Here is a 14,664-nt window from a genome sequence, read left to right on the forward strand (position 1 = left end):
GGGCGGGACTTAACAACTCTGACAGACTCAGTCCTTCAAACTGAACAGACAAGTACAACCCATGCCTGGCTGCTGTCTCCACCACTATGGAGAATGATTTGCAGCAAATACTAGACAGTTTATACAGTGTATCGAGGAGTATGCATTTGAATGTGAAATACTGTACATATATGGCCAAAAATGAGAGCTAGTTGCTAATTTTGCATACCTTTCTTCAGTAATTCTAACTTTAACTATAATAATGTATTAAATCTAATAGACTTTGACCTTCTAGCTATAGGGAAAAGGTCTTGTGGAGAGGAATGAATGTTTGTTCAAAGATGTAAAATGTTTATGAGGGCATGCATCTGCCCACTTGGTTAGAGAGTGAGATTTGAGGGATGGGTATTTCAGTTGAAGAGGAGCAGGGGGTGGGGGAGGGGAAGAGGATTTACACTCCATCTTTATTTTGTACAACTCAAGGTGTCAGGATTCCAAGCAGCAGCCCATATGAAATCAAAACTCCAAGGCAGGATTCCTCAAAGTATAGATTTATTAGGCATGTCATATTGGCATAGTTGGTGAAAACCTGAATCTGAAGTTCCCTGAGTTTTCCTCACCCAGTTCTTCCCCCCCATCACACACAACCATCACATGCCACCAATCAGGTCTCTCTCTCTATCCTGGATGCCTCCCATCCATGCCCCCCCAGGTGCTTGTGAGTGGTTGCCAGAAGAATGTTATTTTGGCTACATATTCCCCCAGCTATCTCTACTCCTCCCTCCCTTTCCTACAGCTCCATCCAGCCTTGCTGTGGCAACCCTGAAGACACTGAAAGATGGCTCTAGGGTTGATACAAGGCAGCATACAAAATGCTCCCCCCTCCTCTTTTCCCCACAATAACAACAATCTTGTGAGGTTGTTTAGCTATAAAGAGGTGCTCAGGCAAAATCACTGAGTCAGCTTTCATTTGGGTACTTAACAAGAAGAGAAAGATAAAGAAATGTGTGCTGAATGAAAGTAGACAAAATATTAAATTATGTTGAAATTGATCTATCCAGAAAATGAATGAGAATCTAATTATGAAAACAAGCACATGAAGGAGGAATGAATGAGTTGAGAGAAGGGGAAAGGTTGAGAAAAATCATAGCTGGATAGAGTTGATTAGTTTTCTTAAAAAGAGAAGTTGGTTGTTTAAGGGACAAAAGCCAGTGTATGAATCAGTGTCTGGCTATAGAGGAAGTAAGTCATTATCTTTGCTCAATCATTGAGATTCTTGGCCCAATTATGGTTGTAAGTGGAGGACTATGACATTCAAAAATTCTAAATTTGAGCAAAATGATCAAGGATTCATTTTATCCTAATCACAACAAGTATGGCATAGGAGTGGTTCAGGACTTTAAATAAATAGGAGTGGTTCAGGACTTCAGGTAATTTAAATGAATCAGCTGAATCTTGTGTTCCTTTTTACCTATAATTTTCTCTGTTTTCTTTCTTTTCTTGTTCCCCTGTCCTTCAGTTACCTCTGACAGAAATGGTAGAGCCAGTTGACTTTGAGAAATACCTTAGCACTCACTTGCCAGATGCTGAGCCAGGCCCACTTAGTGACCTGATTGAGTTTCCTGCAAATGACCTGGAAGTGTCCCATGAACCCCGGGACTGTCGGACCCTAGAACCTGGTGTGCCTGAGGATGGGTAAGTGGTATGATGAATAATTACTGAGATAGTTCGGTCATATAGTTCCTCACTCCTTTTACCCCATAGGACACAAGGGTACAAGCATTACCAACGTAGAGAATTTGACAGCATGCTTGCATTTTCTGAACTAAAACTTTTTAATTTTGTGCTGTTGAAACATGTTAAACATGAAACATGTTAAAATGAAAGTGGGTTTTAAAGAGGAAATCAATAGTTAATTTCAAAATATCCCTAAATGGCAATTTTATGATATTTGAGGCCTTTTGGATTGTATAAGTATGAAGAATACAACTACCAGATGTGCTTCTATTGGGTATTACAAGATGATTTTGAGCGAATTTCCCTTGAAGACTTTTTCTAGAATGACCCATGGATATTACTTTGTTATCTGTCTTTTCACATGAGAATAGCAGAAAGATGGGAAAATATATCTGAGATATATTTGCTGTATTGCTGGTATTCAGTTTCAAGAATTTTCTAAAATGATCATTAGCATCCAAGGACCTGGCTGACTATTATTTTCTCTGTACTCAGCTCGCAAAATAGGTAGCCAAGGGAGGAAAAGATTTATTTTTTAAACGAAATACATAGGGGGAGGAGGTGGAATGAGATGTAACCATATTATTTTACCATATTATTTTGGAGGAAGTCAGAAATGTTTACAGCTTGACTTTGTAATGAGTTTCACTGGAAGCATGAGGCACAGAATGCCAAATAAAATGGGAACAGAAGTAATCTTAAACTGTTAAGATTATATACACTGTGTATATAATACTTTTGGATAATAAAGTCAAGGGAAGAAACCAGTTGTGGCTTCACTGAACCACATAGCGTGCAGGTTAAAAATATTAAAGTTTAAAATTCTGTATTTGACTCTGGTTTAGCAGATTTGAAATAAGTGACAGTAGTTCACATGGTGTGTATAGGAACATTAGGTTAAAATATTCTACAGTGTAGGATGCTATAGATATCTATATAGATTCTTAGGGTCAGTGATGGCTGCCCTTGAAAAAAGTCCTAGTTTCTCATATGACCCCTTGGGGAAAATTAATTGCCCACCCCTGCCCAGGATGATTCCACACTCGTTTGTACTCTAATTCAGGTGACTTTGAGGACACAGCTTAACCCCCAGGTGGTTCCAAGGACCTCTCAAGAGTGTTAACTACTGGCTGACTGCAAGACTATAAATCCTTTCCATTCTCCACCAGTTAGTTAGAACTGAAGAAGCTTCTTGGATGAGAAGTGAAATGTCTTTCAAGAAAAATCAAATTCCTGTTGCTGTTTGAAAAATGCAGCCTTTGGGACAATGCTAAAGACAATATCAGATATTATTATATGGATTGAAATCATTAGTGTTAAGGTCAGTGCATCCAAAAGCTTCTTGTATTTACTACTCAAGGTTCAACCATATTTCTGCCTGGCTTTTAACATGCAGAAATGTTTTGTTCAGTGATGCTGAGGAGATGCATTCAAAATCGAAAAGAACTCGTTTTAAAATTTAGAAATGGCACTAATTTTTAGAAATTAGTGCTCACCTATATCAAGTTAAATTCAGCATGAGCTTTCTGCTATCTCACCCATCTAAATCTGTCCTACTAATTATCATGGCCCCTTGGAGCTCAGTTTAGAGGAAGAGGAATTGGAACCGGGAGCCTCCGATGGAGATGGCATGTCTCCCTCGGCATGTGTGGGGAGATCAGGTGCTGAGGACAATGCTGTCCCAGGCCCCTCAGGCATTGAGAATAGTGGTTGACCTGACACAGAGCTGTCTGCCTTCACGGACACAGGGGAGGATCAGCTGCTGATAGGCAGTGGTGCTGACAGGCAGCAGATTACCTCTGATGAGGAACAGATGCCTTTCCCACTCGATCCAAAGACATGGAGAGTGGAGCCTAGGCAAGTTCAGAAAAGGGCTGCAAGGCTACTTGGGAGAAGGTCGCCCCACCCCTTCTCACAAGGAACACCTGGAATGGATTGATTTAAAGAGAAGCCATGGGGAGTTAGTCTTTGCCAGGAACAATAGTTTGTTTTGGATTACACTCCTTCAACTTTGACTCGTGCCTTTTGTCTTGCTTTAAGGACTGCCGTTTGTCTTGCCCTTGCCTCGTGGACTGCTTTTGTCCTTTGCTTTGCTTTACCTTCAGAAGTGCCTTTGCCTTGTACCTTGTCTTTGCCCTGAGGACTGCCATTGTCTTATGCCTGGACTTTGCCTTGTGGATTTTTCTGGTGGGCTGTTGTTTGGGGGACTGAGTGTGGCTGCCTTCAGGGTACTGTGCCTTACTGGTCATTGAAGGGCTGTTCATTGAACATTTCTTGAGGGCAATAAAGGACTCTCTAAAGGCCTGCCTTGCCTTGATCACCTGGGTTATAACACTAATACAGATGTATACCAAGAAGGATGGTCTTCAGATTGGGATAGGACATTGCAATGAGTTCAGTCCTTTTAGACATTTGTGATCACATCTTTCCTCCAGCTCAAGGTGGCATATGTTGTACACTCTCCTCCAGTTTTCATCCCAACAAGAAATAGATTGGGCTGTGAGACAGTGACTTTCTCAAAATTACCCAGTGAGCTACTGCTGCTTAGAGTGAACTTGAACCTAGACAACTGAAATCTTAGTCCAGTGTCATAACCATTATAACAAGAGTCTTATATTTGTTATAGAGTTAAGAGTAATAGTCTTTACAACATCTGGTAAAAAGTACTGAAACCTAGTGGTGGGTTCCTCCCGGTTTGGCCCAGTTCTCCCGAGCCAGTAGCAGTGACGATATGATGTCATAGAACCGGTTCTCCCCCCGCGCCCTTCCACCCCCCGCGCTATTCTTACCTTTTATTTGGCCCCACCCCCAATCTATTGCTGCCTCCTGAGTCCCAGCTGATGGCTAGAGGGAAAAAAACTGTTTAAACTCTTGCTGCGGAGCTTCAAAGGGCCACCCTACAGCTGATCAGTGTTAAAAGAAAACAAATGAGTAGACCAGTAGCCTGCAAAAATACATGAATAGATCAGTGCCTGCAAAAATAAATGGGTAGACCAGTGCCTGCAAAAAATAAATGGGTAGATCGGTACAGCTCTTCAAGCAGTTAAAAGCCTGGTAGACCAGTACCTCTGCTAAATCCTAAATAATTGTCACATGACCATCAAGCCACGCCCACAAAATAAGCCATGCCCACAGAACCCGTAGTAAAAAATTTTAGAACCCACCCCTGCTGAAACCACAAAGTAATAGTCCTTTGTGCTGAGTCTCCCAAATATTACCTCTGCTAAAAGTGTTGATGATGGCCATTTAGCTTTCTGCCAAATATGACTGTCAGTAGCCCATAGGATCAGCTTTTCAATATTTGATACTTTAATTTAAAAAGATAGAGAATTTTGTCAGTTCCTTCAGAATATATGTGGTGTAATAATGAAGATATTGAATTCAGAATGTTAGGTCTGAGTTCATTTCACCCCACCCCAAATTGGAGAACTGACTTGGTGATATCAATTATTTAATAATATACAGTATTTAAATCACCCCAATCAACACATTCTGGGTAGTACCCAATACAAAACAGAATCATAACTAACTCAAGAGCTTACATTCAAATATCAAATCTAATAAGAACAATCCAGTGATTTTTGCAGCAGCTGTCTGTTTGTTGCAGTCCAATCTGCCTCATGTTCTGCAAATAAAATTAGAAGAAACCGTATATGTCTCCATGGTTCTCAGAAGAAAGGTAGAATATACCATGGTACCTTGGTACTCATCATTATGGTAATTGGTTCTGAGAGGTGTAATAAGTACCAAATTTTTCCCATAAGGAATAATGTAAATAAATTTAATGCATTCCCAAACCAAAGGCAATGCACATTTTTAAGGCAATATGTAAAAAGATAGTGTTATATATCATTACATGAGAAATAAGCCTAAAAATTAATAAATACTTAGATTAAATAAAATAAAAACTTCACTTTACCTGTACTGTTCAGAAAAAAAGTGCAAAAATACCCAAAATGACTACAGAAGTTAAAGTAAGACCACAAGAGGATGTGCACAGAGCAAGAGCTACTGTGTGACTAATCCATGACCCTTTGTTTCAGCTGGAAAGGGTAGCGAGTCATGAGGCAACCAACACCAGCAAGTTCTAGCTTGTCTGTTGAGTACCAAACAATGAGTACAGGGACAAAACATTTTTTTCGAAATGCATTGAGTACCAAATTCAATGAGTTTCAAAGCAATCAAATACAAAGGTATGACTATAAGCAGTAATAATGCTAATAAATAATTTGAAGTTGGCAAGAAGCATGTCACGAAGAAGATATCAGTTTTTTTAATATGTAGAGAGAAGCTTGATTTTAATTGGTCTTTGAAATAAATTTGTGAAAGTTCAGAGTTGTATTAAATGTCATGGCTGCTTCCACTCAATCCCTAGGAAAGAAAAACCCTTGACTCCATAGTTTAGAGAAAAGGTAATTTTACTAAGAATGAACTGAATACAACAATGGTCTGGCAACATCTGAAGCAAAATCCGTGTGAAGAAATGAAGCAAACCCCAGAGCCCACTCCCCAGTAGCCAAGCAACCTGAGTTCAAACAATGCCCAAGAAGATGTTTTGGGAAAGTCTCTGTCCAGGTACACCGTTCCTCCTTCCTGCATTCCGAAGCCAGGACAGTTGGCCTTGAAAATGTTAAACAGCCCAAGCTGGCCTCCCTGAGACCAGGCCTCCTCATTGCTTCTCAGAAATTTCATTTCCACCTCCTGCATTCTTCCCCTCCCAGATACTCAGTGCTCCCACCCACCATTTCCATGGCAGCTGGCAGTAAGCTTGAAGCGAAGATGCAGGCTGACATTAAGCCAGCTTGTTTTTACAAAGTATTTTTACACATATTTTTTCTTTAGGAAACAAGATGCCCGGGTAAGAGATGCTGTCCAAGTCTACACAGAAGATTGGGTCATCGTCAAGAGGAAGTAAGTTTAGTAACATTTGTTTATCATTTACGGTATCTCCATTGTTGGCAGTCTTTTTAAGAAACATTAAAAAGTGGTTTTCTTGTAGGTGATGATATAAGTTTTAAACACATGAAGCAGTTTACGCTTTTGGATCTGGTTTGGGAATACATGAATTTGTACTCACTTTTTAGATGATTGACTATTTGATAGATATGAGTCATTATATTCAAAGCCATACTTACGGTTTTAACAATGATCCAGTAATGATTCAGTGAGATGTGTCACGATTGTCAGCTAACCTTGATTCTTGTGAATCTTTGACATGGAGGTCACTGTATGGAAGAAGAGTACCCTTAGCTTCTATGTGATATCGGTATATTTCATTTTCCTGCAGCATGTTTTCCCTTATTAAATTGATGAGTCATAATCATAATCATAAGTTTATTTGTCAAGCATATATAAGATAACAGGTAAACGTATAAACATAATTTGAATACATGAAAAGAGAAAGTAAAAAGGAATATTAAGACAGGGATGGTAGGCGTGCTGGTGCACTTATGCATGCCCCTTACAGACCTCTTAGGAATGGGGTGAGGTCAACAGTAGACAGTTTAAGGTTAAAGTTTGGGGAAGAAACTACAGAGTCAGGTAGTGCATTCCAGGCATTGACCACTCTGTTATTGAAGTCATATTTTCTGCAATTGAGTTTGGAGCAGTTTACCTTGAGTTTGTATCTATTATTTGCTCTTGTATTGTTGTAGTTGAAGCTGAAGTAGTCATTGACAGGAAGGACATGGTAGCAGATAATTTTATGTACTATGCTTAGCTCAGACTGAAGTCAGCGTAGTTCTAAATTGTCTAAGCCCAAAATTTGGAGTCTGGTGGCATAAGGTATTTTATTGCAGTTAGAGGAATGGAGGACTCTTCTCGTAAAATATCACTGGACTCTCTCCATTGTATTTGTCCAGTAAGTCTTGTTGATTTCAGAATGTTTTGAATAAGATATTGGACCATTGAATTCACGGAATAGATTGTATGAGAAGATGCTATGGAATTCTGCCCTTGTCGCCATTCATTTTTCTTCTTTCAGAATGTATTGAATAAACTGAAGTCCCTTGGATTTATAGGGCTGCTCAACTTAGACAGTGTGAATCTGGGAAGCATTCAATAGAAGCAAACAGAAAAATAATCACATAGTGTTAAAAAAACAATATAAAATATAAAATGGTGATCAAACAGAACAATTAGTTTACCAATTGTTATACAATCCATATACAGGTAAAATTTATGCCTTGAACGAACTATTTTTTAAATTTTTAAATATATATACGTATTAAATACATGAACAGTGTGGCATCTGGGTATCATTAGTTTTGATACATAATAATAGTGGTAATATTGATAATATTAGTTACATTAATAATACCTAATTATAATAATATAAATATTAAAATTAAAGTTATTAACGTTAGTATTTGCTCCACCATTTATATAATCCTTCATCATTTATTCAATATTTTAATACAAAATATTAATAACAATAGTGATATTATTTAAGTATACATAGTAAAATCATCTTTCAACATCTAATCTTTACATCTACATATTAATTTTAAAATATTTTATAGGAATATGCATAATAATATTTCCACCCCTTTCTAGTTTCTCTATTCTAATTCTTAATGGAACAAACCTTATATTAGGAAATATTCTATTTCTATCCTTCATCTCTTGCCCATTTTAATATTTCAATTCTTGTTGATTTTTTGGCATGTCTTCCATATTCCTCCCTTGGGATTTTGTATCTCCATGCATCATTCATATTTGATCTAAGTATTTCATCTGTCTCTACATCTATCGCTCACTGCCAAACCTTCAATACGCCTATCAGCGACTCTATCCTCACTTCAGGAATGTCTTTCTGTTTATCCACTTCCATTTTTTGATCTCATAATGTATAATCTGCCTGAACTATTTCATAATGTTTTATTGTCTTTTTCTTCTCCTTGTCTTCTTGTTTCATTTGTTGTTTTATCTGCTTTATCCTTTCCTCTGTTCTTTCTATTTTCTCCTCTATTTCCTGGGTTTCTTGTTCATTTTTCATTGTCATTTGCTTAGAGTTTTCTGGCCTCACAACCATATCATGTATCAGATCCTTTATCTCCCTATGGTTCCTTGTTATAGTTTCATGCATACTTTGAACAATAATATTTCTTTTTGAAATACACTTATTTTTTGCTGTTGAAACATTTTGCCTTATTTTAATGGATCAAAAAATTACTCTATAATCTAGAGTATAGCAAAAGGGCCTGGTGGCTCAGCAGACTAAAAGCATTGTGATTAACACCAGCTGTCTGCAATTACTGTAAGTTCAAATCTCACCAGGCTCAAGGTTGACTCAGCCTTCCATCCTTTCTAAGGTAGGTAAAATGAGGACCCAGTTTGTGGGGGCAATAAGCTGACTTTGTATAAATATACAAAAGTATGAAGGCTATCTCTTAACGCATTGTAAGCCGCCCTGAGTCTCCGGAGAAGGGCGGCATATAAATCAAATTTAAAAAAAGACTTCTGGTTGGCGAGCTGCAGCGACATGGTGCTGAGTGAGTGATCGCCACTCCTCAACACTGTTTGTCACCGCGTTTTGGGGATCCCTTCGGGGGCGCGGGTCCTGGAGAGCCCCACGGACAATAGAGAGAGTCGGGTGAGCGAGAAAGTGAAGTGCAAACACTTCTCGCAAAACTGGGCGGCTCTGTCAAACCGACGCGTGTGAAGTCAGCCTTTCAATGGCTGACCCGAAGCTGTGGTAGCTGACAGCCAGACGGGAAGCAAGGAAGATCGGAGGCTGCAGTGTCGAGATTGAACCGTGTCCTCCCTGCCTACGTGAGAGTGAACATCAGGAAGGGGCCGGCGGAGTCGGGCGAGAAGGGCTTAAATGGAAAAGAGCGGCGACGGAGAGTGGAGAATAGTCTGAAAGATCACGGAGCTCGACAAGCCGGCGCAGAGAACAAGAAATCGAGGACGCTAAATTGCCTGCGCAAGAAGAGGATCGGTGGGCATAGGGAGTAAGGAAGCTAAAAGAATCCAGAAGAACTCTTTTTTCTCTATTTGCTGGTTAAAGCAGAAAGGTGAACTAAGTTGGAGATTGGACTTTATCCAATTGTGCCAGAGAACAGGAAGTGCAGCCATTGAAGAAGTCTGACAGAGCAAACTGAAAAGGACAGGCACAGAGACGATCTAGCTTCGAGGCTTACCATAGAGTTTTGACAGTGGCAAAGTAAACGTGGGAAGAAGAAAGGACTGGAGGAGACTGGTGGCTGAGTGAGAAAGAATACCACCCCTTTGCTTTTGGAAAAATATTGCTTGCCCCCAACTAAAACTTGGATATTTTCTCCCCCTTTTCCCTCTTTTTTCTGAAAAATCCTTCTTTAATATTTTGATTCTCTGCATATTAACACTGTTATTAACAAGAAGCGTAGATCTCTAAATTAATTGCTTATATACAAGATATATTCTTATAGAGTTTATTAGATTTATACCTATTTATTCAACTATTTAATTGCATTTGATTATATTTATTTACATTTACCTGTACAAATATTATTCTCATACATTGATATATTGTTATATTAGAATTACAATACCCACATATATTAACTTATTGGTAATCAGAAGTATAGAAATTTGAATTAATAACTCTTTTTAAGCAGAAATTTAGACATAAGAATTTTAGTTATAGATCATAGATTTACCTAGGAGTTATTGAGTTATTGTGATTTGAACTACTAGGTCTTGAATTAACTACTAATAAGTAGAAATAAGCTCCTATTAATCAATTACTATTTAATACACCAATTAACTACTATTATAATTATATAATTATAAGTTATAAATCAACTCTTGTTATTCACTTAAGACATTGATTGGAAGTGATGTAGATTGATAAATTGATATTGATTGTTAAGTTTATCTAAGACAGTGATTGGAAGTGATATAGATTGATAAATAGAAATTGATTGATAAAAAATCTCCCCCCCATACTTTGAAGAAGTATAAAAAAAAGGTGACAGCCAGTGTATGAAAATTTGGAGAAATATCGAGAAAATAATTAGAGAACAAAAAATAATCTTGAAAGAAATGACGAGCATGTCATCAACGATCCTGAAAACAGGGAAGAAGACCCCCTCGAACCCCACTATATCCATGACCTCCCCGGCTACCCAAAAATCAACGGAAGGATTACAAAAAACGGACAAGGCCATAGCAACACCAACACTACTAACAGTACAATCAACATTGACATTAATCCAAGAAACGATGATGGCCATGCAGGAAAAAATGTCCAATAACCACACCGAACTAAAAACAGATATCCACCAACTGGACCAGAAGATGAATGAGATTCAAGTCTCAATCTCGAACAACGAACAAAGGATCCAGAAGGCGGAGCAAAAAATAGAACAAAATGAGAAGAAGCTGGACATGGTAGATCAAACGTTGACGATGCAAAATAAGGAACTAGAAGATTCATTAATACAATTAGAGATGGATAGGGCGTCGTTTTACTTGCGCTTCCAAAATGTGGAAGAAGATAAAGACGAGGATTTGGGAGAGAAGATGGCGGAACTAATTGCAGAAGTACTCCAACAAGACAAACGTGAGATTATTAGAGAACTGGACGATGTCTATAGAGTCCAAACAAACTATGCGAGGAGGAATAGGCTCCCCAGAGAAGTCCACATTAGATTCGCAAGAAAAAAAGTAAAAGACATCTTATACAATATGGCGAGGGACGGACAAATAACATACAGAGGAAAAGAAGTGATAATACTAAAACAGATTCCGAGAAGAGTGAGGGAGGTGAGAAAAGGCTACAGATTTTTGGCTGTGCAATTGAACAAAAGAAATATATTATTCAGATGGCTCCTGCCAGAGGGGATGCTAATCTCCTGGCAGGGGAGAAAAATAAAAATAGATAGCTTGAGCACAGCACAAGACTTTCTCAATCAGTTAAGGGGTGCAGAAGAAGAACAAAGTAGTAAGGAGGAAATAGAGGCGACAAATCTAGAAGAGGAAGAAACTGCAGAGGAGAAGAAGACCGAAGAAGAAGCCAAGGAGAAAAAAACAAGACCAGTAAGAGCCGTAAGACTAAACAAGAACTAAAACCGAGCAAGGAAAACAGGAATGAAGGATCTGAAACTAATCTCAGTAAATGTCAATGGTTTAAACGATAGTAAAAAAAGGAAATTAACACTTACAAAGCTAGCAAAACAAAATATGGATATAATCTGCCTACAGGAGGTCCATATAAAAAAGGATGAGGGCAAATGTCGAGTTTAACATATGGTAAACTATTTACCTCATTAGCAGAAAAAAGAAAGAGAGGGGTAGCAATTTATGTTAAAAAAGGAATTGAAGCAGAATTGATATATAATGATACAAAGGGTAGAATACTTATGGTTGAAGTTACGATAGAAAACTCTAAAATGTTACTAGTGGGTATTTATGCTCCAAATAAAAAACAAGGAGAATTTTTTCAAAAGCTACGTGAACAATTAGGGAATATGGAATACAATGAAATTTGCATGATAGGTGATTTTAATGGAATTGTAGACCCAGATAACGATCATAAAAGCAACAAAATGAACAAAAACAAAAGGGTGACTCTACCAAAAGCCTTTTTCGATTTGGTGGAGGAAATGAATTTAATTGACATATGGCGAACTTTGCACCCAAGCGAAAGACAATTTACATTCTATTCCAACTCGCAACAGTCATGGTCAAGATTAGATATGGCTTGGGTTACCAGGACGCTGGGGTTAGAAATAGAGATGGCAGAAATTAGCCCAAACATCTGGGCAGACCATAATCCCCTGGAAATAAAATGGAGAAATGTAAAGAGAAAGAAACAACAGAGATGGAGGTTCAATACAAAACTATTATGTGACAAAGAGTGTGTAGAAAAATTGAAAGGAGAAATAAAGACTTTTTTCGGAGAAAATGAGAACCAAGGGACACCCCGCGAAATAGTATGGGACACAATGAAGGCCTACCTGAGAGGGGTAATAAAATCTTACACTGCATATAAAAACAAATTAAAAAGAAAATCCAGGGAAGATCTCATCAAACATCTAGATGAAGCAGAAAGGAAACTCCAGAAAATGCCTGGAGATACTGTAGCAAAAGAAAATTGGATGGTGTGGAGACATAAATTAAACATTCTAGATCAAGAAGAGCTAGCCCAAAAAATAAAAAGAACAAAACAGCACTATTTTGAGAACGCAAATAAATCGGGCAGGTGGCTGGCCTATAAATTAAAAAAGGAAAATGAAAAAGGGACAATCCAGATATTAGAAGATGCGGAGGGAAATCTCTTAAATAAAGAAGAAGATAAACTAGAAAGAGCGAGAGAGTACTATGAATCCCTATACAAAGAAGAGGAGACCTCGGAGGAAAAAATAGATCAATACTTGGCAAAGGCGGAGCTCCCGCAAATAACGGAGGAAGAGAAGGAGATGCTAAACGCTAAGATAACAACCGAAGAGTTCAAAAAAGCCCTTTCCAAACTCAAAAACAACAAATCACCTGGCCCAGACGGATTCCCAGGAGAAATATACAAAAAATTGGAAGAAATTCTACAACCCAAATTAATGGAAATTTTCAATGAGGTTTTGACGGGCTCAAAAATTCCTGACTCATGGAGGGAAGCTCATGTTACACTGCTGCCGAAAGAAGGTGCCGACCCAAAAAAAAATCCAAAATTATAGACCGATCTCGCTTCTAAACACTGACTACAAACTATTTATGTGTATAATGGCAGAAAGAACCAAAAAAATATTAAATAATTGGATTCATAAAGACCAAAATGGATTTCTCCCGGGACGACAAATTAGGGATAATTTGAGAATTGTACTAGATACTCTAGAATACTATGAAGAACACCCAGAAAAGCAGTTGGCCTTAGTTTTTTTGGATGCCCAAAAGGCATTCGACAATCTAAATTGGAATTTTATGACCAAGCAAATTAAAATAATGGGATTCGGGCAAAACTTCGAAAAAATGATAAAAACTATCTATGACAATCAGAGGGTGAGCATTCTAGTAAATGGAGACAGGACAAGAATTTTTCAAATCAAGAAAGGAGTAAGGCAAGGCTGCCCCCTGTCACCGCTATTATTCATTTTGGCTCTGGAAGTTTTGCTACGAAACATTAGAAACAACGAGGAAATCAAAGGCCTAAGAATTAGAAAAGAGATTTATAAAACGCAAGCCTTTGCGGATGACATGGCGCTAATATTAGAAGATCCATTAATATCTGGACAAAAAGTATTAGAGGAATTGGGTAAATATGGAGAGGTGGCAGGCTTTAAATTGAACAAATCTAAAACCAAAATACTTACTAAGAATGTAACTGAGACACAGAAGAAAGAGATAGAAGAAACTTTGGGCCTACAAGTTGTCCCAAAAATAAAATACTTAGGAATTTGGCTAACCAAAAGGTGTTCATCTCTAAAAGAAGATAATTATACTCCATTAATTAATAAATTAAAACAAGATCTGGATAGATGGAAAAAGATCAAATTATCACTTATAGGCAAAATTGTGGCAATTAAGATGAACATCCTCCCCAAAATCTTATTTTTATATCAAAATTTACCAGTAATTTTAGAGAATTTTTTTTTTTCAGATTTAAATAAGACCATTAGGGAATTTGTTTGGGAGGGAAAAAAAATCAAGGATCTCACTTAACATTCTACAGGAAAAAAGGAATGTGGGAGGACTTGGACTCCCAAATTGGGAAATGTATTACAGAGCAGCAAAGTTGATATGGATAAAGGATTGGATCACCTTGGAGAATAAGAGAATCTTAGTGTTAGAAGGACACGACCTACAGAAAGGGTGGCATGCATATCTATGGGACAAAGACAATAAAAAGAAAACCTATTTCCACAGGCATAAAATCAGGGACTCCCTAATACAAACGTGGGTGGGGATTAGGCAGAGATACTATTCAAAAGTCCCAAACTGGCTTTCCACGGTAGAGGCAATGATTTACCC

General features: G+C 37.9%; 1 protein-coding gene across 1 annotated transcript in view; it reads left to right on the forward strand.

The window, feature by feature from the left end:
- DOCK6 (dedicator of cytokinesis 6) overlaps nt 1-14,664 on the forward strand; it is a 208,460-nt gene that overhangs the window by 29,614 nt on the left and 164,182 nt on the right. The window contains exons 4-5 of the mRNA XM_070934460.1: nt 1,499-1,674; nt 6,559-6,627. Coding sequence (XP_070790561.1) covers nt 1,499-1,674; nt 6,559-6,627 — 245 coding nt within the window. The remainder of the gene's footprint in view (nt 1-1,498; nt 1,675-6,558; nt 6,628-14,664) is intronic.

Source organism: Pituophis catenifer, unplaced genomic scaffold, assembly GCF_029215685.1.
Source record: "Pituophis catenifer annectens isolate HBS135680 unplaced genomic scaffold, rPitCat1.0.hap2 SCAF_2, whole genome shotgun sequence".
Taxonomy (NCBI): Eukaryota; Metazoa; Chordata; class Lepidosauria; order Squamata; family Colubridae; genus Pituophis; species Pituophis catenifer.